The 25,581-nt window shown below is 52.3% G+C and overlaps 10 protein-coding genes; 3 read left to right on the forward strand and 7 right to left on the reverse strand.

Moving 5' to 3' along the window:
• Positions 1 to 902: 902 nt before the first annotated feature.
• Positions 903 to 1,858, reverse strand: RCC_07680 (related to endo-1,3-beta-glucanase; the record flags this gene model as incomplete). XM_023772934.1 has 2 exons in its annotated part: positions 903 to 1,259; positions 1,319 to 1,858. 2 exons carry the CDS (start codon positions 1,856 to 1,858, stop codon positions 903 to 905), a joined length of 897 nt encoding a protein of 298 aa, XP_023628702.1.
• Positions 1,859 to 3,982: 2,124 nt separating this feature from the next.
• On the reverse strand, positions 3,983 to 5,522 carry RCC_07681 (probable seryl-tRNA synthetase; the record flags this gene model as incomplete). XM_023772935.1 has 2 exons in its annotated part: positions 3,983 to 4,316; positions 4,378 to 5,522. 2 exons carry the CDS (start codon positions 5,520 to 5,522, stop codon positions 3,983 to 3,985), a joined length of 1,479 nt encoding a protein of 492 aa, XP_023628703.1.
• Positions 5,523 to 7,125: 1,603 nt separating this feature from the next.
• RCC_07682 (uncharacterized protein) lies at positions 7,126 to 8,898 on the reverse strand (the record flags this gene model as incomplete). Its single annotated transcript, XM_023772936.1, has 1 exon — positions 7,126 to 8,898. One exon carries the CDS (start codon positions 8,896 to 8,898, stop codon positions 7,126 to 7,128), a length of 1,773 nt encoding a protein of 590 aa, XP_023628704.1.
• A 2,274-nt stretch (positions 8,899 to 11,172) lies between these two features.
• On the reverse strand, positions 11,173 to 11,388 carry RCC_07683 (uncharacterized protein; the record flags this gene model as incomplete). Its single annotated transcript, XM_023772937.1, has 1 exon — positions 11,173 to 11,388. The coding sequence occupies one exon, from the start codon at positions 11,386 to 11,388 to the stop codon at positions 11,173 to 11,175; it is 216 nt and encodes a 71-aa protein (XP_023628705.1).
• A 2,078-nt stretch (positions 11,389 to 13,466) lies between these two features.
• RCC_07684 (uncharacterized protein) lies at positions 13,467 to 14,392 on the forward strand (the record flags this gene model as incomplete). XM_023772938.1 has 2 exons in its annotated part: positions 13,467 to 13,802; positions 13,856 to 14,392. The coding sequence occupies 2 exons, from the start codon at positions 13,467 to 13,469 to the stop codon at positions 14,390 to 14,392; spliced, it is 873 nt and encodes a 290-aa protein (XP_023628706.1).
• A 1,510-nt stretch (positions 14,393 to 15,902) lies between these two features.
• Positions 15,903 to 16,340, forward strand: RCC_07685 (uncharacterized protein; the record flags this gene model as incomplete). XM_023772939.1 has 2 exons in its annotated part: positions 15,903 to 16,259; positions 16,314 to 16,340. The coding sequence occupies 2 exons, from the start codon at positions 15,903 to 15,905 to the stop codon at positions 16,338 to 16,340; spliced, it is 384 nt and encodes a 127-aa protein (XP_023628707.1).
• Positions 16,341 to 17,074: 734 nt separating this feature from the next.
• On the reverse strand, positions 17,075 to 17,747 carry RCC_07686 (uncharacterized protein; the record flags this gene model as incomplete). XM_023772940.1 has 3 exons in its annotated part: positions 17,075 to 17,151; positions 17,220 to 17,610; positions 17,667 to 17,747. The coding sequence occupies 3 exons, from the start codon at positions 17,745 to 17,747 to the stop codon at positions 17,075 to 17,077; spliced, it is 549 nt and encodes a 182-aa protein (XP_023628708.1).
• A 1,866-nt stretch (positions 17,748 to 19,613) lies between these two features.
• Positions 19,614 to 21,552, reverse strand: RCC_07687 (probable amino acid transporters; the record flags this gene model as incomplete). XM_023772941.1 has 6 exons in its annotated part: positions 19,614 to 20,394; positions 20,444 to 20,638; positions 20,710 to 20,821; positions 20,878 to 20,893; positions 20,956 to 21,126; positions 21,184 to 21,552. 6 exons carry the CDS (start codon positions 21,550 to 21,552, stop codon positions 19,614 to 19,616), a joined length of 1,644 nt encoding a protein of 547 aa, XP_023628709.1.
• A 668-nt stretch (positions 21,553 to 22,220) lies between these two features.
• On the forward strand, positions 22,221 to 23,705 carry RCC_07688 (uncharacterized protein; the record flags this gene model as incomplete). Its single annotated transcript, XM_023772942.1, has 1 exon — positions 22,221 to 23,705. The coding sequence occupies one exon, from the start codon at positions 22,221 to 22,223 to the stop codon at positions 23,703 to 23,705; it is 1,485 nt and encodes a 494-aa protein (XP_023628710.1).
• A 112-nt stretch (positions 23,706 to 23,817) lies between these two features.
• On the reverse strand, positions 23,818 to 24,828 carry RCC_07689 (related to 3-oxoacyl-[acyl-carrier-protein] reductase; the record flags this gene model as incomplete). XM_023772943.1 has 3 exons in its annotated part: positions 23,818 to 24,311; positions 24,373 to 24,693; positions 24,750 to 24,828. The coding sequence occupies 3 exons, from the start codon at positions 24,826 to 24,828 to the stop codon at positions 23,818 to 23,820; spliced, it is 894 nt and encodes a 297-aa protein (XP_023628711.1).
• Between the last annotated feature and the right edge of the window lie 753 nt (positions 24,829 to 25,581).

Consider the following 25,581-nt stretch of genomic DNA (forward strand, 5'->3'; position numbering starts at 1 on the left):
ACAACCATCGTGTCCAGCCGCACCACCCTCATCCCCCGTAACACAAACCACGAGCATCACAAAATCAACCTCATAAGCCTCTCCCACAGACGCAGTGTCAAAAAGCCGCCTTCAAACCCAGAAGCCAATGAAATGCATCCCCAACATATCAAAAATTTGTTTGTCTCAATGGCAACTCGGCATGGTCAGCGTTACAGTATGACGAGTGATGCATCATCCGCCCTGTGCGTCAAGAAGTTTCAAAAAGCCAGAGTGGTACGAGAAAACTGCCACACCCGCTCACGACATGTGTTCTGTACTACGAAAGGAGGTTTAGCAGTCAGGCATACTTAGGATGGTGGGACTATGCCTGTTCCCGGAGGTTTAGCTGTGGGACTTTGCTTGGTAATTTTGCTGTCGTCGCGTTGTCCTCGCACGGTGGGGTGTCGACAGGTGTGGAAGGACTAGCGGAGGGTGTTATATTGACAGACAGGAGGTGGTTGAGATTGGGAGAGGGGAGTCTTTGTATAAGCCTTTGCTTTCAAGGCTGAGAGCCCTACGATGAAAGCAAAAGTTTTGGTACTTGTAAGCCTCCTACTTCACAATAGTAAGGGAAGACTCAGAATACGAGGCATTGTAGCTTCTGTGTGAGGCTATGCTCTGTAAGCGGCCTTACCGTATACCTGGATTCCTTCACTTGAAGTCCTTCACTCACCTGAACCGCGCTAGCCGGGGTCCCTTGCATCATACCCCTGCTTGGACTAGACAGTTTCCACCTTCGCCTCAAGATAATGCGCAGCTACAGATGAAATTCTTCCTCGTTGATTTGTGAAAGATGAAAGGCAAAATTTCATACGCCGTCTATCAAATCTCCCGGGGTATCATCGCAAAGTCCAAATGCTCCAAACAGAATGCGATGCAGATCATTTGGTAGCCCACACACCAACATAGTCAATCTCCATCGTCTGTCCACTGATAGTCGCAGAGGTAGGTGTCTTGATTCCAGCGATCGCATCGGGGAAGGCTCCTCCCATCGCAACGTTGAGCACTAGATAGAATCCCTTCTGAACGGTCTTTGCCCAGACCGCGGTTCCCATTTGGTTCGCGGTGAGAGTCCGCACGAGTTGACGGTCCAACCAAAACTTCATTTGCTCAGGGGTGGTAGTTCGATCGATGACAACTTCATAGATGTGGAAGTTCCCTGCACAGGCGCTGCCGGTACAGGTAGAGGAAGATCCCAAGCCGGAGGGTTCATTGCATGCTCCACCGGGATTGACGTCCTGATGTAAGGTTAGCACGTCTCTAAACAAGAGCCTGTCATGATAAGGATTCGACATACGCAGTGTACGACATTGTAGACGCTGCTTCCACCATTGACATTCTCCATGATATCRATCTCCCCCACTGCAGGCCAATTCGATCGATTGGATCGAAAGTCACCTCCTATAGCCCAGAAAGCAGGCCAGTATCCTAGACCATTCGTCCCAGTGACATTGGGAAGTTTGATACGACTCTCGATCCTCAGCTTACCTCCCGCAGGAGGCGTAAAGTCGTTCCTGACAGTCTCGATGCGAGCTGAAGTCCACTGGCCGCTGCTGGACTTGACAGGGGTAATGATAAGATTTCCGTTTCCGCCTTGACGTAYGTTGGTGCCACTCTTGGTGTAGGTCTCGACTTCGGAGGTACCCCATTGGGCTGGACCACCAGGGTATGCAGTCCCGGTTTGCATGATCCAGTTGGAGCTTGAGGGAGCTGAACCAGAGCCGCCGGTAAAGTCGTCGAGGAAGAGTGTCTTTGTCCATATTGTTCCACTGGTAGAGGGTGCTGATGCAAGCGCACTCGTAGTACACAATACGAGAGAGATGATGGAGTTCTTCATTGTTGCGTGTAAATAATATTTGGGAACGAATGAAAGTGATGATGGATTAACGCCGTGAAAGTCGGAAACAAAAAAACCGCTTGGGAGCACGAAAGGACTGATATAGGGAAGGACGGTGATCAGACGGTACAAGGAAAAAGAATCCTTTTGCATGCGCCTAGAATCGAGTACTTGTGCATGCGTTCGCCATCACAAGGTCTTCGGAGGCTCTCCCCTTTGCGTGCGGGTAGGGCTCTAATGTGGAAATGACCAGGCCACGCCCGTGGCGTATACTTCCCTTTCTGTATGTTGCAAGGCCAGCGTGCTATGGCTAGACCCAAAAACTCCAAGAAGCCGCCGAAGTGGCGTTCCTGCATCTCGCATTCCCCAAGACACTCCTGGCTGTGGGGGAAGTGGTTTGACGCAGTGGCAGTATCATGTATGTGCTGGCAAGATCGACGAGATGATAGCTATCGTTGCAAACAAGTGATAATTTCCTCGGCCCAAGGGGTGCAGTGGAGAGTCTCAAAAGCTGTCCAGTCGCACAACGAAGAGGTCTTAGTTGGCGTCCAGTACACATCCCTAGAAGGTGCACCGAGATGGTGGAACCGACAGCCACGCTCAATGATTGGTTGGAAGCCTCGTGGTCCCTGGATGGCGCACATGTGCTAAGCTTTTAAGCGATGAAATATTGAGTCTCGATTCTAGACTCAACTCTATTCGGCCGACGTCCACCGTCCCCTTTGGACGATGTTTGTACGAAAACTTCCACAGMGCTGAAGGATGTTCAAAGCCGTCTAGGCGACAGGGAATCCCACTCCGCGTAGGAGGTATCGCCTGAGGAAAGGCTTTGTGGCTGGACCTGGGTTTCGGCCTGTCGAAGCGATGGCCGACTCATCMCTTTTGTCGAGCCGCAGTGTGAGCATCATTCCATCATGAGTCGAGAGAGGCTGACTCTCATCTCGAACAATCGCAGGAGAAGACAAGTTTGGGTTTTCCGGGATGACCGAAGTGCAAGCTATCAGGTGACCCTCCATCTTCGAGACTAGCCTTGCCGATGTCGATCATTCATGTTCACATAGTCAGCATACTTGTCAGCGTGGCCGATCCACGCGTGAACCTTTAAAGTATCGTTCTCCCAGGTGCGAGCAAGCAAGTACCTTACTCTTTGACCTTGATGCGTACGAATTAGATCACATTCCGCTCTCCTAGAATGCGCGAATCGGCTTGTATCTTCCTGTGTCTTGCTCGAGTACAACAACTCGTGTGTCCTAATGCCAACGGTCAGGAAATAACAGAGGGGACATTGCGCCTAGACCTCAATACCCGGGATGTTGAATCAAGAATTACACAGCTTAGGAATGATGGATCAGAATAATGACCCGATGAAGTTCCAAACCCCAATTGCGATTCTGCAATGAGAGATTCCTTGAAGTGCTCTGGTATTTAGTGGCGCGACGTGCGCGCTTGAGCGAATGACAAGTCCACCAATGATGACTTCTCAAGACTCGATACCTCGTGTGAACACTGGTGCAGCCTCGAAGTCCTCTTGCCAGCGTACGAGGCTCATGGCCGGAGTCGACATTCTCTTTTCTTGTGTTGTGGCTGTACAGGACTTACACATTTGTATCGCCGAGCTCCTTCTGCCTGCCCTTGGCAGCAGCACCAAACCAGCAGACGCATTGCTCGTCAAGAACAAGGAGGTCTGCCGGAGCGCTTTTTCATACTTGGCCAGATGTGAGATGACTGAGAGCGCTCGGGTAGGAAGGGCTGAATAGCATGGGAAGTGAAGAAACGGTAACACGCCGAGAGGCAGGGCAACTTCCTACAGTACCTTTGACAACTTTGTCTCTCGGCATGAACCTACCAATCCAACCTGCGGCAACGTGACTCTCATTTCTCTACGCCCTACTCTAGACTGGAGAGGAAGAGCAGACAGTCGTCCGTAGACAACCTCTTCGTGACTTGCAAAGCTTTCCGTCGCTGTTGCCTTCACTACCTGGCTGCACGTTCTATGCAGTCCAGTACGCTCAGCGAGCATCACCATCGTCCAGTCATGTCATCGCTTCGTTCCGTCAAGTGCCCATTCACCACGTAGCTGATTGGGCGACTTTTCTCGGATTCCATGCAGCTGTCTTGACATAATCAAGACTTAACTTCCTCTGCCTTGTGCTTTGGCCTCTCCACAACTTCGCCTTCCGCCGGGAGCTTCGCAACACCGCCCTTAACGGCCTTGCCCTCGCCCGCAGCCTTAGCCTTGTTGCTGGTAGAGTCCTTTGGCAGCTCCTTAACGTAGGGGAGGAATTCGGGCTGACCAGGGATGTACTTCCGCAGCACCTTGGGCACCTCGATTCCGTCCTCACGCTGGTAGTTTTCCAGCACACAGCAGAGAGCGCGTTCAGTAGCACAAAGGGTGGAGTTGAGAGCGTGGACGTAGGCTTTCTGGAATGAGGCATCTGTTTGCTTCTTCTGGCCGTACCTGTGGACGGACAAGTTAGTGGTGCTGTTCAGAGAGCAAAGCGCAACGCAACACAACTTACCGAACCTCCAGCTCGCGCGTCTGGTAGTCTGTGCAGTTTGAGCAAGATACCAACTCCTTGTACTCGCCTTGGTATGGGAACCACGCTTCGAGATCGTACTTCTTGCTAGCGGCGTTGTTCAATGCACCGGAAACAATCGCCACGACCCGATAGGGGATCTCCAATGACTTGTAAAACTCCTCGCTGGTATCGATCATGCTGTCAAAATGCTGCCAGCTGTCTTCCGGCTTGCAGAAGATGAATTGCTCAATCTTCTCAAACTGATGCACGCGGAAAATGCCCCACGCGTCCTTGCCGTGTGAACCAGCCTCCTTGCGGAAGCAGGTGCTGTAGCCGGCGTATTTGATGGGCAGGTCCTTGTCGTTCATCCACTCACCCTCGTGCATGGCAGAAATGGGCTGTTCTGAAGTGGCAATGAGATACTTGTCTGAGCCTGGGTCGTTCTCCTTCTCCGTGACCTTGTACAGCTCCTCGTCGAACTGTTCGAGCTGTGCCGTCTTTGCCATGGCCTCGCGGAGCATCATGAATGGCGGCTGGTTGGGCTTGTAGCCCTTGTTGAAGAGGAACTCTAGACCGTAGTTGATCAGGGCGAGGTTGAGAAAGAGGCCGTAGCCGGTGAGGTTGTAACCACGATGTCCGACCAGCTTCACGCCACGCTCGGGATCGTAGCCGTCGAGACGCGAGAGGACCTCGTGGTGTGAGAGACAATCCTTCTTCTCAACTGCCACGCCCTCGGGAGCCCAATCGCGGATTTTGGCGTTGTTGTCCTCGTTATCTGACACGGGCACGCTCTCGTGCACGTAGTTGCCGATGCTCTTGGCCTTTTTGAGAAGTTCGCGGTACTTGACCGCTGCACTCTCCTCCAATGCCTTCTTCTCCTTCTCAAGCGCGTCCTTGTCAGCCATGAGCTTCTTAAACTCCTCCGGATCGCCCTTGTTCTTCTTGTTCTCCTTCATGCCATTCTTCACCACGTTGAGCTTGGCGCCCATTTCGGTAGCAGCGGCATACTGGGTCTTGCGGTGATCCTCAAACATGGCAATGACCTCGTCGACAGCCTCTTCAGGAGCATGGCGCCGACGCTGGGACTCCTTGATCTTGGCTGGATCTCCTCCGCGCTCCTTAATGAAGTCGTTGACGTCGAGCATTGTGGCAGCGACTGTGTGATTCTTGTGATTCTAGAGGGTGTAGAKCYSGKKKKKMSSSRTWKMWKKRMRMMRWRWMGATGTCACGAGCTTTCAAAGAGTGTGACTCTTGGTTCTCTCAGCTGTGAACTTATTTTGGGCGCGAGGTGGGGGACTCGTACCGTCTCGTACCTCTGTCGGACCCCTCATTTCAATGGCTCCTATTCTTCTGCTTGCCAAACAACATCAGCTCATTAAAAGGCCGGCTGATCTTGTCTTCTTCCATTCATCATGATTGCCGTTCATGACGGACGCCAGACCCATGGCCATATACCATAGACCTCATGACACTTGCCGCATCACTTGCCCCGATCTCAGTTGCCTTACACAGGACATGTACGATACCATATGACTGCTTGACGATCATGTTCAGTCGTGATTCCGAGTACTCTCTGGAAACTCTCTTCAACCACCTCCGAATCCCTTGACACCCTTGCCTCAGCATGGCCATGCATTGGTATCCCCCTGATCCATCCATTCGCTCGAGCGTTCCCAATGGAAACCCCCAGAAGTGCCGAAACGATGTCGCATGATGCCGAGTCTCAACCTCGAAGTGCATGACTTCAATCGTGATCCTTCGACAATTCGCAGCTCTTACCTAAGAAGTGTGCAAGACAATATCATTCCAACTCCACCCTACGAATCACATGGCAAGTCAAGCAATCCACGGACTCGTCAAATTCCCCCGAGTACCATGTCCGACGACTCGCATTGGCATTTCGGCGAAGTATCAATCAAGTTCACTACGCTCCTAACAAAATTCGGAGGAAGAGAGGCTCGAGCGAGCCATCATCGAGTGCAACACTCATATCAGCGGGTCAGCTACTTCAAAGCTCTGGTACTCGACACTCCCTCAGATCAGATCAGATCGGTAAAGGCCGTATATGGTTCTCGAGAGTAATCAAGTGTCTCCCACTGCAGACACAATTGCGCATGTGTCCGTACAGCGAATCAGACGCAGTCTCGGAGAGTCGTCGTCGGGAGTCCGCGGTGCGTCGGGGTACTCTTTGCACGGTGAAGACTACTTCAGTCGTTTGGCCAGAAACGTACCTTTGCCGGCAGAAGCCAAAGTTGACTGTGCCAGCACAACATGGTGCGCTCTGGTCTGCGCCTTCCTGACCTCAATTAAAACACGGTACATTTGGTCGCCGGGACCCTTGACCTGGAAAGAAGATCAGTTCCCTGATTCACTAGACGTTTTCCGTTGTTTTCCAGGCTTCACGATAAGCTCACGGTCCATCATGTCGAAGAGCCTACGCACCATCGGGTTATTTCATGCTTTCAGAATGGTCGCCCTGCCGTTCTGGTCCGACAAACACCACTAAATCACTGCACATTCCCGTTCCCTCCCCAAAGAACTTCACCTTTGATCACGATGGAATTCACTTGATAGACTTTCAACGTGATGCAGAAAAAAGAAGAGTCGCATTTGGGGCTGGCTTCGGTATCGGACCTGCGCCATGCCCAAGGTATTCTGCCTAGTCGACATGATGAATCGCACCAAAGAAATTCTGAGCCGCACCAAAGAAACCTCCTTGAAATCCCGAGCAACACCTATACCGCCAGCCTACTGCATCACGTCCTCGATATCCCCTCCGTCGCCAATGCCTGTATCCCACTGGTCGTTGAAGCCTGGGACGGCATAGGCACCCATACTCTGATCACCCGAGTAATTCTGGTTTGTGTGGAGCTGTTCGACGAGGTCATCACCATGGTCGTAGTGAGAGACCCAGTCGTTGTTGACGAGGAAGCTGTCGAACGGATTGCCTGAGCCTTGGTCGCCACCAAACTGATTGGCCCACGCGAAGGGTGTGGCTYGAGCAGGCATCGATGCTGAACCTGGGCCTGGACCGGGAGCAGGAGCCGACCATTGCGCAAAGCTGTTCCAATGGGCATTGTCGTGGGGAACGGTAGGAGTGCCGATGGTAGAACTCAAGACGTCGAWGCTAGGGTTGCCAGCGGGACTGCCCACAGTGAAGTTCATGCGACGACCGAAATTGATGTCCGGAACGAGCGCATCCATACCGAGGAAATTTGGCGTCTTAGTGAAGTCTTGTTCACCGTGCAAGCGGCCGACCTTGGCTGAAGCTGGCTGCAAAATGCCCACCTGCTCTGCCTGATAGTTCCTCTGTTCCGCCTCTGGGCCGATAGCCTCCTGGAACATCTTCAGGTCGATCGCGTCATCGAACGGCTTCTCTGCCGCATTCAGTACAGAGAAACGCTGCTCGTTCTCGTAATTGATGTCCAATGCTGGCTCGTCGTCCGCGGGAATGTCTGGCTGGTACTCATCGTCTTCGCCGTTGACATCCGCATCACCAAGCATGGACTGGGCGTCCTCGGAAAGAGTTGCTCCCTGCTCGCGATAGTCGATGTGAGTGGACTTGTTGCGTAGGGCACGGTTGGCGTGAACTGGAGCATCAACAGTCGGAATCGGCTTTGGTTCGACATCCTTCTTTGGAGCGAGCTTGAAGGAGTTGCGGATATCGGCGTTAGCCTCCTTGGAGTCTTTGGCGGCTTTCTTCTTCAGCTTGGTGGCAGTGGCAGGGCCATTCTGCTGCTCCTTGTGGGGAGTGAGGATCCCGTTGGAAGGCTCTACACCCTTCGCCTTGGCGACTTCCTTGTTCGACTTCGCGACATGACCACTCTGCTCCCCCTTGCGAGGGGTGAGGATCTGATTGTCTTGACTGTCATGCTTGACGTCTTCCTTGAAGTCCGAATAATTGAAGTTGGACATTCGATCTCTCTTCTTCGCCGGAGTCTCATCCTCCTTCGCCGGAGACTCGTCCTTCTCGACCGGTGACCCATCCTCCAAGACGACCGTGTCCAATATCTTGACTTTTTTGGTATGCTTTCTTGGGGCTTTTGGGGTGTTGGTGGTGGTGGTGGCGGTAGCCCCTGCCTGCTGATCTGGTTCCTCCTTGACTGCCTTGCGCTTTCTGGTGTTCAGCTTGACGATCAAAGAGTGGCCGGCCGGAGCCGGCGACAGCGATGCCTCCTCCCTCAGTTCCTTTGGAACTGCTGGTCCGTAAAGCAAGCTCCGGTGCTTAATCTTGGATGGGATTTTTTCTTTTTTCTCGACGAATTCCTTCTTATCGTCATCTTCTGGCTTGGCCTTGGCCTTGCCCCGTCCACGAGGAGTCTTTGACTCGGGGCGAGATCTCTTCTTCTGGTCTGGAATGGCGTTTGGATCGACAGGGGGATACCGAGTGACCCCCCGACGGGTACCAAAAGCTGATTTTCCCTCGCCTTTCGCCGGCGTGGTCATTCCGGCGGACTCTCTCGCTTCCCTGACTTTGTACAGGTGTTGCTTGATAGCCTCGCCAGTAACCATTTGCGGCATTTTCTCTCCAACGAGGTTCCAGTCTAACTCGACTGCTCCCTCGATGACCACGGCCTCGGTCGCCAGCAGAAGTTGCTGGTCTTCGTCGGCTGTGAATGCAGTCAGTGTGAGAGCATTGAAAGGCAAGGTGGCGTCAACTCACGTCCCCAGCGCATAAGCTTTCGGCCTTTCGCCGACTTTCGCACTATTTTGTGGTTGTTCGCGGCCAGATCTGCAGGCACGGTCAGTTCGCCGTCGCTTTCCATCGTGTTGTTGGAAGTCGTGGTGGATGTGGGTGATGAATGGTGTTGCAGTTGTGTGTGGTGGTGGAGGATGTGTGTGCTGGTGTTGTGTTGGAAGGTAGTGAAGGGTGTGGAGTGTAGAGGGAATGGAGGTGGTGTCCGCGGCGGAGTTCTGTGACAACAGTGGAGCTCGGACCACCAAGCTCACGTCGCCGGCGGAGCGGAGCTAGGCAGCAGCGCTCTGTGGATGACAGGTTACATGCAGGGTCCAGCGGAGCGGAGAATGGCTGAGGAAAGGGATCCGCACATGGCAGGCACGTGGCTAGGCGGCAACGAGGTAGGCACAAGCCTGATCTGGGTGAATGGACAAGCCTCCTGGTTCAAGACAGAGTACTTGACGGTGGCGGAGATCATGGGAGAGGGGACTATTCACAAGGAGGTGGTAGCGGGCATGGGACCGGGGGGGGGGGGGTATGGAAAGTGGGCAGATGTGAACAACGAGCGGCTGCCAAGGGGACTGGATGGATGCAGATGTGCATTGTCGGAGAGTGGAACGTGCCGCCCAGTCGACAGATGGAGCGTGAGCCATGGGGAGAGACTGGAATGGGAAATGGGAAGCTATGTTGAAGGAAGGCAGGAGGGCGAGGTATGCTCAGTGCTCTCGAACCTGGTGAAGGCACTCGGAAGTGACAGGAGATGTTCCGACCGCGAGGCCACCATTGCAGTGCAGGAGCTGCTCGGCGGAGAAGAGGGCTGTTCTGCTGGACGGGATTGAGGAGAGCAGTTAAGTTGGCGCTGTGGGCAATTGTCCTGACGTTGGAGCGTCTCTGAGCTTTTCTGTATTTGAAAGGGGAAGACAGAAGGAAAAGATTCGCACTTGGGTGTGCGAGGCATTGCTCCGGCCGCGGAGAGGTCACGAAAAATGGTGGGCGATTTTAGATGGAGGAAGCGAGTGGAAGGGTGGCGGATTGGCGGAGGGCGGGTTCTTGACGGAGTGGGCGTGCTGAGACATACCTTAAGCAGATGCAAAAAACGGCGCGAACTGTGAAGTTAGCGAACGATGACTTTGCGAGCGGGCGGTGATGGCGGTGATGGCATACCGATAAGCAGAGTTAAAAAACGGCGACAGTCCTCCTATTTTTGTCGCTGGTCAGCKGGCATTCTTTGCCAGTGATTCGAAAGCTGTGATTACTCAGAGCAGGGGCGGCCGACGCAACACCGTCATCACCGAGGAGGAGGTGATGGGGAGCATGGTGTTATGTTGTGCTGAGGAAGAGAAGGGGAGAGCGACGAAGGAATCAAAACAAGTGTGCGAGAATTTGACGTTAGTGAGTGGTATGGTATAGTCATCACTCCGCCGGCCAATGGGCTCCGAATCACCAGGAGAGAGGGAACAGTGCCTCCTTCTGGTATCATTTCTCTGGCTACACAGACCGTACATGCCGGGCACGGCCGCAACGCATAGCAGTGGAGCGGACCGAAGAGAAAGGAGGCGAGGGGCGATGCCACGTCGACCACGCAGAGACACATCGACGCGAAGGAGAATTGTGCGGCACTTCTACTAGAGCTCTGTTTGACTTCACTTGAAGCAGCTGCGTACAAACTGCTCGCTCGTTAGGAAAGGCAAGGCGAATACGGCTGGTTCTGGCAGCATGTCCATTGTCCACGCTATATGCACACGAGAAGCGCAATCAAGGCGAGCGACGACGCGTCTCGCAGCTCGAGAGGCCTTCTTAGGAACGTATGGAAGGTCTGCAAAATACTGAGGACTTTTCACCGTTTCGTTCTGCTATAAGAAGCTCCCTGGTGCAGCGCTGGGCCAGCTGATGAAGGCATTGGATCTTTATGTACGGGCCAGCGGACTACCATCAACTCCCAGATCTTCTATCGTGTACGGCAAAGGCATAAGGACAGTCTGGGTCGCTACTGTCTGATCTACCGCTGGATACCAATGCTATGGTCCACGTTTCGCCTTCCGTCCTTGCAGCCTTTCATCTGCATGCAAGCCCTTCCATACCCCCTCTAGGTCTAGGAAGAACCATGGCCTATCGTTTCATCCCACCGGCGCATCCTCTTCGCTCTTGTAGGTACTGGCAGAGCTTGAATCATCTGCAGACGCGTCTTCACGTCGCGTCGCTCTTCCCTCGAGCTCCCTCTTCTCAGCCAGCTCAAGCTGATGTTCCTCCTCTGCCGTTCCCTCACCCTGTCTGACATTCTCGATCCACTGGCGCCATAGCCGCACCATGAAGCGGTCCTCCTTTCCACCCATTGCGCCCCTTTTGGTGGCTTTGATGTTCGTCGATTCGTGAAAAGGGGTTTGTGGGTTCGACGCGAGCAGATCGTGCAGGCGATATCAGCGGGTGGTATCGAGCGTGTGCGGAGAGTTGTACAGCAGTATTTCAAGAGGRGCGTCGGGAGAGTTGTAGTGTCGTGCGATTTTTTTTTTTGCAAGGCTACGAGGAGAGCCGCAAAGTCTTGAACGCGAAACTGCATGCAAACGACCCAGAAACACGCGATCGATCCAACAATGACCTGCGGAACACGACAGAGCATTGAAGACCTACTTCTGATGGCTGCAAACATCCATCGAGCTAGCAAACGCAAGGCAGAGACTTACAGGTCGGCATGGCAAACCTCCACAGACAAGCAGCCCAACGCGTCAACCCACAATCCGACCGTCAGCCGCACCCACGGCCCTGCTATGACATGCTACGGCGGTTCAGGAAGCTCCAATACACTCGCGAGTCGCGATGTTCGTATGTAATCACTGTGCTGCTGGACACGCTGGGTGACTGCAACGGAGCGCCAGAGACTGATTGGTCAGTCCGATCTCCTTTACTCGTAGCCCCGAAGCAGATAGCGAGGAAAGCTCACACTCAGAATCGCGCCAGAGGGTGTATACGATTTAACCACAATGCCCGATTGCAGCCATCAGATCGCCCAGAGGCATCTCAGCATACCCAGGTGCCAGCGCATACCTCCGAGAACATGATCATCGCTTAACTGGTTTCGAACACATGGAGAGACCACGAAAGCTTGTGCGTGGACGATAGTACAAGAAATGCACAGAGATCGGGACACTCTTGCGTGGCAGGAGTGAAGAGACGTTCAATTGATACAGTTTTGACTTTGGCCAATGTCCGGCGCACCTCCAAGAACGGTCAAGACCATGCCCTGATGGCCAATCAAAGGAAGAGTAGATGTAAGCGCTCTAACATACCAGCTGCTATACATTAGTGCCGCAGAGTACGCCCAGTTCTCGCTGTACTCAGGATCGATGCCAGCGTCTTGGTTCGGGTCTGGTCGCGTTCGTCGAACCGGGCCATAGTGCACTCGATACTCGCGACTAGATCCTACTTTCATTCAGCTCTGATAATTGGCGGACCCTGCGTGGACGTCCTAGGGTCACAGTGGGATAAAATCGTCAGTCGATCGTTCAGGGCCAAGGAGTTGGTTACTATAAAGGTATGGCCCTGAAGCTCACTCAGGAAGGRTGAAACACCATATCAGTGGGCTGCTGGAACGAGGAAAGACTGGAGACATTCCCTGTGAGCACTGAGCTGGAGATTCTCAACCTCGCGTTCACACTTGTCATCGGAGGACTAAAGACTGTAGGTCTATTTGCATATTCAACATTGCGTGAACGCACAAGAATCAGTTCCGGTATTGTGCGTGGCGGCACCTCGGTGGCCTCTTTTCGAAAGTGGCTGATCGATTGAAAAGGCAAGCTCCCATTCTGCTGAACATCGAGAGGGGCTCGCCAGTGCAAGCGGCCGTCTCGAAGGCAGTCTTTGAATCCCAACTTACAGTATAGCCTGGCATTGTCTGCCAGGGCTATTGGTGGTATGCACGCACCGGATGATCCTGCGTTAATGAGCGCTCTTCGCCGTGGAGCCCAACAAGCTCCCGATAGAGGCATGCTCTGGATTGACAGCGGTCTACTGGCTTGCAACCCGGCGTGTGCTCGGTCTGAGATGAGGATCACGATGAAAAGAGAATTCTGAAGAGAAAAGCCAGCTGCGTACAGTATACCTTTGCATTGAGCATGTGTACGCAGTGTCGTTTATTGTGTGGAACGATAAGACATGCTGCATGATCTTGACTAGATACGACATGTAGTACGTTCTAATTTGCCTTGAGCTACATATTATCTTTGCTCCATGTCTCACTCTCTCAGATATTCTGTAGTATCCAAATACGGAGATCATGGCAAATATTGCCTAACTCGGAAGCAATGCGCATTACTTATGCCCGGTTTGCACAAAATTAAGCACGAGCGGGTCTTCCCGCGTACAACTTTTAACATCAAATTCTCGACATCCGTTCTCAACATTCGAACAACACGAAATGGCCGTAGCTCTTGGAAAACGAAAACGCCGCACAGAGGCAGAGAAGCCTAAGAAGGCGGTCGCACGTACGTCAGTGCGCCGGGAGAGTAGCGACTCGAGCGACGGCGAGACGGCAAAAGCTCTCTTTCGTCGCGCATTTGAGGCAAAATTCAAGCCGCTGGAGAAGATCGAGAAACCGGAAGTTCAGCAAGAAGATCTGGAGACAGATGATGATGAAGTTTCCGAATCCGACTGGGATGGAATTGCAGACGAAGGAGCGGTCGAAGTCGTGCGACATGTTCTGCCTGAATTCACCCGCTCAGCTGAGATAGACGGCGGCAAGAAGGCATTTATGGTGAGTGCGAAACGTGAATGTGTTCTCATCTGCTCCATCTAATCTCCCCGAAGTCATCAAAACCGCCCACTCTGGAAGCAGCAGGCTCAAAAGTCCCCCTTCGGAAACTCGCAAAGACGGCAGACCCGGAAGAGACAGGCGTAGAGGCAGACAATATCAAAAATGACCTCGCTCTTCAGCGTCTTCTCAAAGAATCTCATCTACTAGACGCAAACGCAAGCCAGGCTTCGTCCGGACCACAAGGCAAAGGTCGACTAAAAGCGCTGGACATGCGATTTCAAGACCTAGGTGCCAAGACATCCATTCTACAGCAGGAGAAGATGCCACTAGCACATCGCAAAGGTATCGCTGCGAAGAGTGCCAACCGCGAAGCCACTCGGAGAAAGGAAGCCGCCGAGAACGGAGTTATTCTGGAGCGAGCAAAGGCTGTTATCAAGCCGCAACAGCAACAGAGGAGAGAACGAGGCATCGGCGGGCCTGGAGTCGGCAAGTTCAGAGGTGGCACTTTGAAACTCAGTTCAAGCGATGTGAAAGGGATCCAAGGTTCTGGATCTCGCAAGTCTGGAGGTGGCAAGAAGGGGAGAAGATAGAGAGTATCTGGAACGCGGCGTCCGGAACCTACCCTCAGGATAATGTGCTTACGCTGGAGATTCTGTCGCGCTATCACTGGCATTATCCAATACATGCTCGCATGACGATTAGCCTCCCACTGCCACCAAGAATAATGAATCTGTKCCAGCAATCACTCCTTTGGAGGATGAGCAGATTTCCGCGACCGCGAAGACTACGCGCACTTTCATCACATTCATACGATACGAGTTGGGGATGGAGAAGAAAGGTTGACGAGAGTTTTGCCGCCAGCCATTGCGTTTCAAAGCAGCAGCTGACACGTCGCCTTCGTTCCAGGAGGTGCGCGGATTATTGGCACTTCAACATGAGCTACCAAGCGTATGCCAAGAATCTGCGAAGTTATACAAGCGATATCATCAGATTGTGCTGAACGTGGGAGGTTTGCCTGCGCATGTTTGCCACCTGCAAAGCATGCGCGGCCAATGTGCCACAACAAATTCGCCTTCGGTTTCGACTTTGCCTCCATGTGCTACGTGAAGTTCGCCACAAAATTTTCTCTCGGCTGATGYCGTGTCAAGAGCTGCTGACAGTTTGACGATACAGGCTGATCCCTCCTCACCGTGCCGTCAGCAACCTGTCAGATACGGAGACAGTCGCGGGCGGTACTTCAATCACATTTCGAAGCATAGATGGCACAACTGCAATTTGCAATCAAGCGATATGATGTAGACATACAAATATCAACGTTAATCGCGACCTCGAACGCACTCCAATAAACACTACTTTTATTACAAAGCTTTCTTCAAGCGGAAGATCGTCAAAGGTCGGGCTTCGGGCCTTTTGCCAATTGTTCTAGAACTGGCTGGTGCCCTGCAATCGAATCTCCCCGCAACTGCAGACCCGGATTCGGAAACTCTGGCCGACTTTAGCGGGCTTAGGCATTTTAGGCACTTGCGACCAAGTGGAGCTCAGCTTTTCCTGGGACGCCGAGTGTGCAGSACACGGAAGAATTGAGTTCTTCAGATTGGGACAAACATTTCACTGCTCACCGCATTACCTCCCTTTGTCTAACTAATAGCTTCATTATTCTTCCTTCCCATTCAACGATCGTTGCCTTTGCTTTGGGATACAAGTTCCAGCGCAGAACGATCACAATCACATTCCTCGGCCCTTAAAATTTTTGCTTGACAGATCACGAGGCATTGCGCGTACAAGGTACATCCACCAAGTACCTTACCTACACCACACCACACCACACCACACCGGACAGCCGGGACGTCGCGACACATACCTTCTTCCGCAATTCCGGCAGACGTTCCTTCCTATTCCTGTTCGTGACAGGCAGCGCAGACGACGTCACAATCCCTGGACGGTACTCGCGTGGAAGAGAGTGTTGCAAGGTCACGCATCCGTACACCGTTACTCGCCTCGCGGATAAACGTGTGCCTAAGCACCAGCAGTACGTCCGTCAGGTCGTCTCTCCCAGCAGCCAACACAACATACATCCGCAACACGACCAAGACARCCATCATGTTTCCCGTGGACACCATCCCCGCGCACTACTACGAAGAACGTCAAGCCGCCGACCAAGCGAAGCGTCTGGCAAAATTGCAAGAGCAGCAGATCCAGGCACAGGCACAAGCCGCACTAAAGGCCGCACAACCACAAAATCTCACACAAGCTCTTTTGCAGCGACCGCCGCTTTCCCGCCCAGTCTCCAGCAGCGTACTTGGCAACATCTTCCAAGGATTTGTGAAGGCAGCGTCGCAGCAGAATAGTCCCGCCATGTCACCCGTCATGTCGCCCGCTACTACACCCGGCGCKAAGATCATGACGCGCGAGGAGCACGAGGCGTTGATCGCTGAGAAGAAGCGTGATGGAGATATTGTGAGTCGTGAATGATACTTTGCACGCGTCGACGACATTGCTGACATGCGACAGTGTGCTCTACCACATTGGTACCACTAAGACCGCCTTACGAGCGATGCGGACTRGGATTATCAAACTGAATCCTTGTGACGTTCTTCAGCGGACCGTGTTTGGACCGATTCGAGCGCTTCAGCAGGGCGCTATGGCGCAGATCTCGGCGTTTGTGGACATGATAATGAGGCTGGGCGGACAAAAATGCACTTACACGTCTGTTTGGGCGTCGAGGCTTTGCGGGATTGAGTGCTTTCTTGAGCGACGGCGTTCTGGTTGATTGTGTGCGGATGACTTCTTGGCTATGACCTACCCTAATCGCAAAAGCATGACTACGACTGCATGATATTCAGAGACTTGGTCCCTAGTCCATGGCGTGTTCGCCAAGACCGCTCACGCAGTGGTATCCCGAGACCATCCGCCTGATGCCGGTGTGCGCTGACCACGATGCTGGTGACTTCACATCCAAATTCTCCCTCCTTGCAATGCACGCATATGACGCAGGCACTTTGCTGATTGTGCTCTCTAGTGACTCGTCGTCTCGACATTGGGAATTCACCAGTAAGTGCTTGATATTCTCCTACTAGCGTCACAAAAAGTCTTTGCTTTCCACGGTCCAAAATCGGAACCAGCGAGCATGTATTATTCCATATATTCATTACAAAGCGAGTGTATCGTATCTCATAAACCTTCCAGCCCCTGTTCTACAGCACGTCTGCTCCCTCAGCTCATCACTATTACATTCATCTTTTTTATCATGTGCGCATGACCCCTTTCCCCATCTACCAGCAAGGGCACCAAGCCTGCCATCCGGCAGTGCAATAGTTCTGTCCATTCCACTGCCTCTGCGGGTTGCAACCTACGATMACATGAGCATCGAAGCAAGAGAAAATAATCGGGAGTTCGAGAGGAAGGATATGTGCTTACCGCCAGTCCAACACGAGATACTCTGACAAGTGTATCCAGGGTTTGATCCGAGCCACTGGTTGTTGCTCCAAATGAATCCGCTTGGAGAATACCAGCCTCCATTCCGACCATTGTTGTTGAACCAGCCGTTGTTGTTGTTGACCCAACCATTGTTGTTGTTTACCCAGCCGTTGTTGTTGTTCACCCAGCCGTTGTTCACGTTGCCGTTCCCGCTACCGATGTTGCCGATGTTGCCTGTATCGACATTGATACCACCTCCTCCTCCGCTTCCACCTCCGAGAACACCGGACACGAGACCACCAACATCACCAAGGAGGCCACCACCGCCGGCTCCATCGTCATCTCGTGCTGCGAGAGGACTGTCTGCGGCGCGAGCTGCGATCACATTGGGCTAGGATTGCTGTTAGTATATACTGGTCCTTTGATGTGTAGGAAGCGGAGACTTGCGTGTGGGATGGGCTCTGGCATTGGGCCTGCGAGCACAGCGGTGACAGAAGCCAGAGCGGCGACGATGTATGTGAATTGCATCTTTGAGAGGCTGATGGTTGAGAGCGAGGCAGAAGAGTGGAGCTGTTGCTGGAAGCTCTGTGTTGATGAGAGGATTGGGGATGATGGAGAAAGATGAGACAGCGCTTTCCATCTCTTTTATACACATTCCAATGCCCATACTGGCCTCTGTCCTTTCTTTTGGCCTTCGGAAATCTCGGACCCCATTTGTGGTATTTTGGGCAACTACCTCATGACAATGAGGAGAGCTTCTCATCGGCCAACTTTGTTCGACAATCATGACTTCCGAGGCCATGCGAGGCGCAGGGAACCTCAAAACCGTGAATCGATCACTGGGGGTATTCGGAACGCAGCGTATAGCACGTGGGGGCCGTTCCATGCGCCAGGGCCGCCAAGCACGCACTTCTCACGAGGTGAGATMGAGGAACGTTCGTAGCACGAACGATGATCGTCATATTGACATGGTAGAGACATCCGACGAGCAGGGTTCCAAGTGCACGACGTTGCAGAAATAGAACACTCTCTGACAGAGTTCACCGCTTGGTTCATGGATCCCTTGGTCGAACAAGGGGTAGCACGTGTGAAAAAGGCGGAAACATGTGGTCAGACCTGGGATTTGGTATCCGCATCTCCCCTTGACCGTTGACGCCACAGATGCCTGCCGACGGTAGCTTGCAGATCCAACGATTATGAGCGGCACTGCACGTCACCTGGCAGGATCTCCCATACCTTACCCTGCGCATTCAACTGAGGAGACTCCTCCCCTACTGAAGTTCATGATCAGGGGTATCATGCCGACACCGAGCGGCTTGCGCGGACTTTGCATTCGCAAGGATGGACGACTTTAAGGCCTCCATGTGTTAGTAATGCCTGGCGCCGCATTGTGTGGCTCCGGTGCCTTCGTCGATAGAGTATGCAAATGTACAGAAGAAGCAGMGGGTCATGATCCTCAGGAGATCTTGCTTGTGGGTAGTTTTGCCGGTAAGAAGCTCGTAAACTTCGATTTACTCTTCCATTGGCTGCACAAAGAATGAGGTCAACATTGCCTAGATTTCGGTGTCCATCGGACCCGAGAAGATTGGAGAAGAGGTTTTGGACGGCCATCTCTCGCCGACTCTGGGGAGACCTGCTCGATCTTCGTCAGTTCCAGGAAACGTGAATCGATACTACCAAGAACGCGCTTGTCGTATGAGACATATGGCCCGTGAGTTGTGGTCGCTGATCCGGCTCGTATCTTCTCGTTCATACCAGCATGAAATTGTCCTGCAAAGCTCACCCGATGACATAACGGCTTCGACGGTCGGCAGRGATGGGCATGGGGATGGGGACAATCGAGTCGTAACGCGGATGCATGCTGAATAGACGCCTGTGCCGCGGCCACCGCAATCGAGGTGCCAGGTTTATCATGTAAGTCTCTCGAAATGACTTCACTGAGGCTTTGTCGATGGAAAGAGCAGTGTATATCTGAAATATCGCATGGGACTGGAGTGCCCTTTATCAAAGCACGAACGATGGCAACAACAAAGATGCCGCAGTCACAACTCACAGTCTGCTGAGGACCGGAAGAAAGATTCCATGACGTGAAGTCAGCGTTGAAGACGTATCGAACTCACGTCCTAACAACTTCCGCGTAAAGACTCGAATTCTGCTGTAGGGAATGAACCTGTGTAGTTCGCGTGAGCATCTTGGCATGGGTAGATGGAAGCGAAAAGAGGAAATTCGAATTGATCATCGAAAGAGCCACGACCCATTAGTGAGTTCTACGGTGATGTTAGACCAATTATGACGTGTGTGGTCATAGAATGGTAACAAGCGCCTTGCTCTTCGGACTTGCCTAGCCTTCCTGTAGAGCAATAGAGCCGCGGATCAAACAGATCGGAAAGTCCATCACGCTATCCAAAACCACAGTCGCTCCACCAGATTTCGAGGGATTCTGACCGGCCACACCTGCCTGTCAATTTCCGCTTTCCCGCTCCACAGATCCATGTTGTCGAGTCGCACAAGTTTAGTTTTCTTAATCAGCTTGTAACCAAAGACCAGTGCCAAAAAGATTGGTATATCGATGTATGGAGGTACAAACGACTTGGCGGAAAATTTGCCGGGGAAGAAGGCATCGAATCCGTTGAAAAGAGCAATCACGGTACAGAAGCAGGTTCCAAAGTAGGCCAAGAATGGCTGGAGCGGTGCCTTCCAGGGTAGGGATGTCCGCGGAATGCCATTCTGTTCAAGACCGTAGTAGAAGCGAAGGTAGGTGACGCAGATACTACACCATACGATCAGGGTGGATACCGCGGAGAGGTTGGAGAACCAGAAGAATACCTCCGCGCTGGCGTTGGAGACATTGAGGTACGCGATCAGACTGATCAAGGAGGTCGCTGCCACGCAAGCGTATGGCACGTCGAACTTTTCGAAAGTGAACACCTTTGGAGCCTTGCCGTCCAGGGCAGACGCATATAGCACTCTTGTCGAGGCGTAGAAAAATGCGTTTCCGGCACTCCAGGCGGAACTCAATATTACTGCATTCAGGATATGCGGTAGAGCAGGGATGCCACCATTGATAATGGCAATGACGAAAGGACTAGCGGCAGCGCCAGGAGCTCCAGTGTCGATCGCATTGAGAAGTTGCGGATCTTTTGATGAAACACATAGCCCGACCAGGAAGATGGCCCTGAGGGACAGTCAAGCGCTGGCCAGAAGCGATACTGAGATATACTCACAGCACGTAAAAGGTTAAGATGCGCCAGAATACTCTTCGAACTGCCTTGGGAATGTTTCTCCGTGGATCCTGCGCCTCCCCTGCTGCGATCACACACATCTCGCTACCGCCATATGCGAAGGTAGCCTGTACGAAGACTTTGAAGAAGGTCAGGAACCTGCCAAGCCCACCTTCTACGAGGTAGGTATTCATAGGGCTATCAAAGAAGACATCATCAGCTGCGTGTAGCATAGCATTCGATCGTTCGACCGGCATCTTGAGACTCACTCGGGATTCGTCCAGTATCGGAAGCCAATTCGATCACCGCTTGGCGCTCCTCCCAAGTCGATAATCAGCATGAGCAGGATTAGGGCAATTATTGTTAGTATTTTGATGGCACCTGAGAAGCATCGTTAATAGATTTGYCACTATGAAGAGGCCAAAACCGACACCCACCAAAGACAAATTCGGCCTGCAATTCAAATCAGATGCAGTCAGTAGCCTTGTTCTTAAATCAAGTGCTTATACCCATACCTCGCCATAGAAATTGACAGGCGCACAATTGATCAGGATCATGGGGAGTGTAAGAACCGTGATCCATACTCCAGATGGCACGCTATTTGGCCAGTATCCAATTATGATCGTTGCAACAGTGGTTTCTATGGGCACACCAATCGCAAGTTGGTAGTAATAGTTCCATCCAAGCTGGCGTGGATGCATTCAGCCACAATCCTATCGCTCTMACAGCAGTTGCGTACTCACCGCAAACCCCAAAGCAGGGTCAACAAACATTGCGGCATACACGGGCACGGCGCCTGGAATGGGAAGATAGGTGGCCATCTCCCCGAGGGAATTGATGACACAGAACAGGTTGAAGCCTGTGATGGTATATGCAATCCACGCTGACAGAGGGCCGGCTAAAGAGAGCACTTGGCCGCTTCCAACGAAGAGGCCAGTACCGATGGCGCCAGATAACGCAAGGAACTGGATGTGTCTCGACTTGAGCTTTCGATCAAGAGTACCAACGTTGCTATTGGTCATGCTCTGCTTGCTGCGGTCGGTGATGATTTCTGGCTGTGCTTCCACTGCACAGACTTCAAGTCTGTCGGTCCCAGAATACTCCGTTGCCATGATATGGCGATGGACAGTCAGCACTGCAAGCTCGTGATGATGCTGATGATGATGAGTGAAGCGCTGCAGAAGCGTGGGGTTCGAGCCAAGCTCTCATGCGGTGCAACATTAGTGAAGATCATCCCCTCCTTCAGCCGAATCCTCAGATGCTGTGGCTGCTCAGATGTCGTCTCCGAATCGCAGAGGACTGTCAGATCAGACAGGGGCAAGCTAAGGTCATACGCCTGGCTTCATGCTGAACGTGATAGCTCATGTTCAAGAACATCCCAGAAGAGGATAAATTTTCTGCGATCGATGTCGATGTTGTTTTCGAAAGATGGGAGAGAGCCAAAGGGGCGGAGAAGGTGGAGACGGGAGCTAGCAGAGTCGGCCCGGCCCTGGACATCTCCCAGGTCCCCGGAGGCGAGTACATGGACATCGAAAGATTCGTCAACCAGACTTCCAACACTCTGGCAAACAGAGGACACCAGCAACTCCAGAATTCAATCCTACAAAATCCTTGGGACCGACACATATCGAATTCAATCATCTAGAGGTCGGGCTTTGTCATCTAATCGGCGGCAAACCTTTCCAGTCGAGGCAAGAGCGGCCGGTCTAGTCATTAGTTGCATACTACCTTACCTTACCAGAGAGACTTTGGAGCCCCTATAATAGACAGCAGCCTCTCAATGGGTTCCGGGGACGCGAGTGTGAATTACAGCATACTTCCAACATCAAATATCTGGATTAAACTCTTCCGGAACGATCTGCCGTCAGTCATGGAGAGAGCATTCCCTTCCCAGGCTTCGGGCAGGTTGAAGTTCATGATTGCAGGTGACTCGATATCACATGGCTCAGAAGGCGATCACACGTGGCGATACCGTCTGTGGCAGTGGCTCTGYGAAGCTGCTCCCTCAATGATCTCTGAATTTGTGGGCCCATATGCTGGGACTGTCCCTCCGGATCTCCCGCACCCGCCTCAGCCTCCTCGATTTGCCGACGAGCAAGAACCTCCAGAACGAGACATCACAACCGGAGGATATGCACTAGACGTCTCGAGGGACTTTCAAGGGTGGCATTTCGCAAAGTCAGGTCGACAGGTCTTCCAAGCCAAGGATTTGATCGCCGAGCAAGTTCGAATTCACCAACCCGACTGGTTGCTTGTGATGCTCGGGTTCAACGATCTTGGATGGTGCGTTAGTGGGCCAGAGGGAACGCTAGAAAATATGATGACATTCATATCGAATGCTCGGGCAGCAAAGCCAGATTTGAACTTTGCAATCGCCAACGTTCCTCAGCGATCCCCAATCTCAGGCCACCCGGAGCTACCACAATGGACAGCACGGTATAATTCCATGCTGAAAACTGCCATCAACGAGGACCACAAATCATCAGGAAAGTCACAGATTGAGCTGGTGGATATAGAGCAACATTATGGAAACGTCCCCGATCACTGCAAAGGCACCTGCGACGGTCTACATCCCAACTCTCTAGGAGAATACCAGATCGCAAAAGCATTCAGTGCTACACTGAATCAATCATTGAACATCGGAGGCGCCCCGTTGCAAATCCCAAATCACATCCCAGCTCGGCCGATTCACACTCCAAAGAATGTGCGTGCTTGTGGWATGCCATTTGGCATAAGATTCGCTTTCGATCCAGTATATGGAGCGCGAGGCTATGATGTCAGACAGCGATGCGGTGGAGATTGGACAGAAGGATACCAGGGTTCAAACCAGATGGACAACTCATTCACCGGTGCTGGAGTGAAATGGGAATTTCAAGTACGAACTCGTGGTGGAGAAAAGGACGAAGACAAAAGTGAATGGTCTGATGTCGTTTCTGCTCTCGCCCGTCAAGACAACGCTCCTGCCCCGCGAAGTACAGGAGTATACGCAACGATGACTGGATTCGAAGCCACATGGGAACCTCTGGATGGGGGATGGGATGTTGAGAGGTATGCTGTACTTTGGCAAGACAAGACCGTTGGAGGATTCTTGTGTGGGCAAGGAGCTCGTGGAAATACAACGCGCGTGGATGGTCTGGATCCTGGACATCGCTACGAGGTATGGTTGCAGACATGGACTAGTGATGGGCCTGGGATTCCACAGAGCGTTTGTGTATTGGTTGTTGGGAGTGGAGTGTTTTCAAAACCTGGCAGCGGAAAAAAGTGATGTGCATGAAAGTGCAGTCCCTGTACATATATTGGCAAGAACAGTCACGACGAATCCTGCCGCTTTGCAAACTCGAGTCCTCTTCGCCACATTTTGATTAAGATGCGCCCACTCAGTACGTCGCTGGCAATTGGCCAAGTTTTCCGCCATCAATGAGATGGATGCACCCATTGAGAAAGGCACCGGCAGCAGACGCCATATACAATACCGTCCCAGCCATATCAGCCGTGGAGCCCAACCGTGTAGAGGGCTGGAAGCTCTTCGGAAATGCTCCCTCGGTAGAAGGATCCTGCTGGGTCTCACCCCCTTTCGCGATCAAGGATGCGGCGAGATCGCTTGGGAAAAGTCCTGGAGCCAATGCATTYACGCGGATCGAGTAAGGTATTAGCGCTCCGGAGAGATATTTGACCAAGTGAGTGACTGCCGCTTTCGTCAAAGGATAGACTCCTATCGTAGTTGGGTTTCTTAGAAAGCCAGCGACGGAGCTCGTAACGAGAATTTGACTCCTACGACCCGGACAGTTGTTTTGCTTGTTGCCGGCGTCTAAAAGTTCGAGGAATGAGAAGGCTGTGAATGCTACAGCTGTTGTGTTGGTAGAGAAGCCGTCTGTGCCTGTATCAGCTCTCTCTCACACCAATCACATTTGGAAGTGTCAACTTTAACATACTGTTCCAATCTTCGGGTTCTTGCTCAAGACATTTGGCTGCAAATTCCTGCAGGGAGACATCGCTGGAATTGACTCCAATTGGTTTTGGATACGCTCCGCTGTTACAGCAAAGCAGGTTGACAAAGCCGGTYTCGCGTTTCACCTGTTCCGCGACCTTTGCCAGTGATTCTTTCGATGTGACGTCCCCAACAATTGGAATGACATTCCCATAAGGCGATGCATCCCTGGCGGCCTCTTCGAGCTTCTCCTTTCGTCTTCCCACAATATACACCTTGGCAGCTCCATTGTTGGCGAATGCTTTTGTCATCATCAGACCAATTCCTTGAGTTGATCAGATTGTGCCTGGCGTGAGAGTCATGGTGTGAGTTGGCTCGTACCAGTTCCACCTCCAGTAATGACTACAACCATTCCTTCCACGCTGAAGAGCTGGCTTGGATTTACGGTGTTGGGGTCCATCTCGAACGGCACAGTCTATGTGAGAGAATGTTGCAGTCACGTTACGCTGTCGCGGTGATGTGCAAGTCTTGCAATTCGTGTTTGAGGAAAGAAGAGAAGTGTAGAGGTCGAGTGGGAGATTGGTTGTCGTCGGGTTGGATCTAGGGCGATCTTGAACTCCAATGGCAAGGCGACGAGTTTTGTATCAGCTGTCCATAAGGTCATGCTTTCGACCGGAATATCCTTGTCCCTGTGAATCCCGGAAAAGTGTGCTAGGGTGTAATTGTCGCGAGAATACGCTGCAGGTGAGATTGTTCGGTTTCCGAAATGACATAACGTGTACAACGATCTTCTCGGAAAGCCAGCTGCAGGTGTTCGTTGGGTAGATAGGGTAGCTTCTCGCATCATTTGCTGACGCAATCCGAGAGCCGGACGCCTTGCCTGCCCAGGTGCCTAGGCAGGGTCAACGAACAGCTGGCTACCAAGAAGATCGTTGTACACGTTAAGGTAGTTTTCCTGGGTCGAGACTGTGTGTACTATCGATTGTAAATCTGGTGTAACTTTACAGTCGATAAACGCATAGAGAGAGTCTTGACTATGTGCGTCTATAGCATTTTCATAAAATGTGTTACAAGAACTTACGTGCCCGCCGTCGTGGTGCGGTGTCTTGCGAATTAGGGTTAGGGTTGATGTAGTGCATATTGCCTCCATGGAGTAGGCTCAAGTACCTCAATGGTAGGGCATCGACTATGGTCATAGTAGGACAACAGGACC

This window comes from Ramularia collo-cygni, assembly GCF_900074925.1.
Source record: "Ramularia collo-cygni strain URUG2 genome assembly, contig: RCC_scaffold12, whole genome shotgun sequence".
In the NCBI taxonomy this organism is placed as follows: Eukaryota; Fungi; Ascomycota; class Dothideomycetes; order Mycosphaerellales; family Mycosphaerellaceae; genus Ramularia; species Ramularia collo-cygni.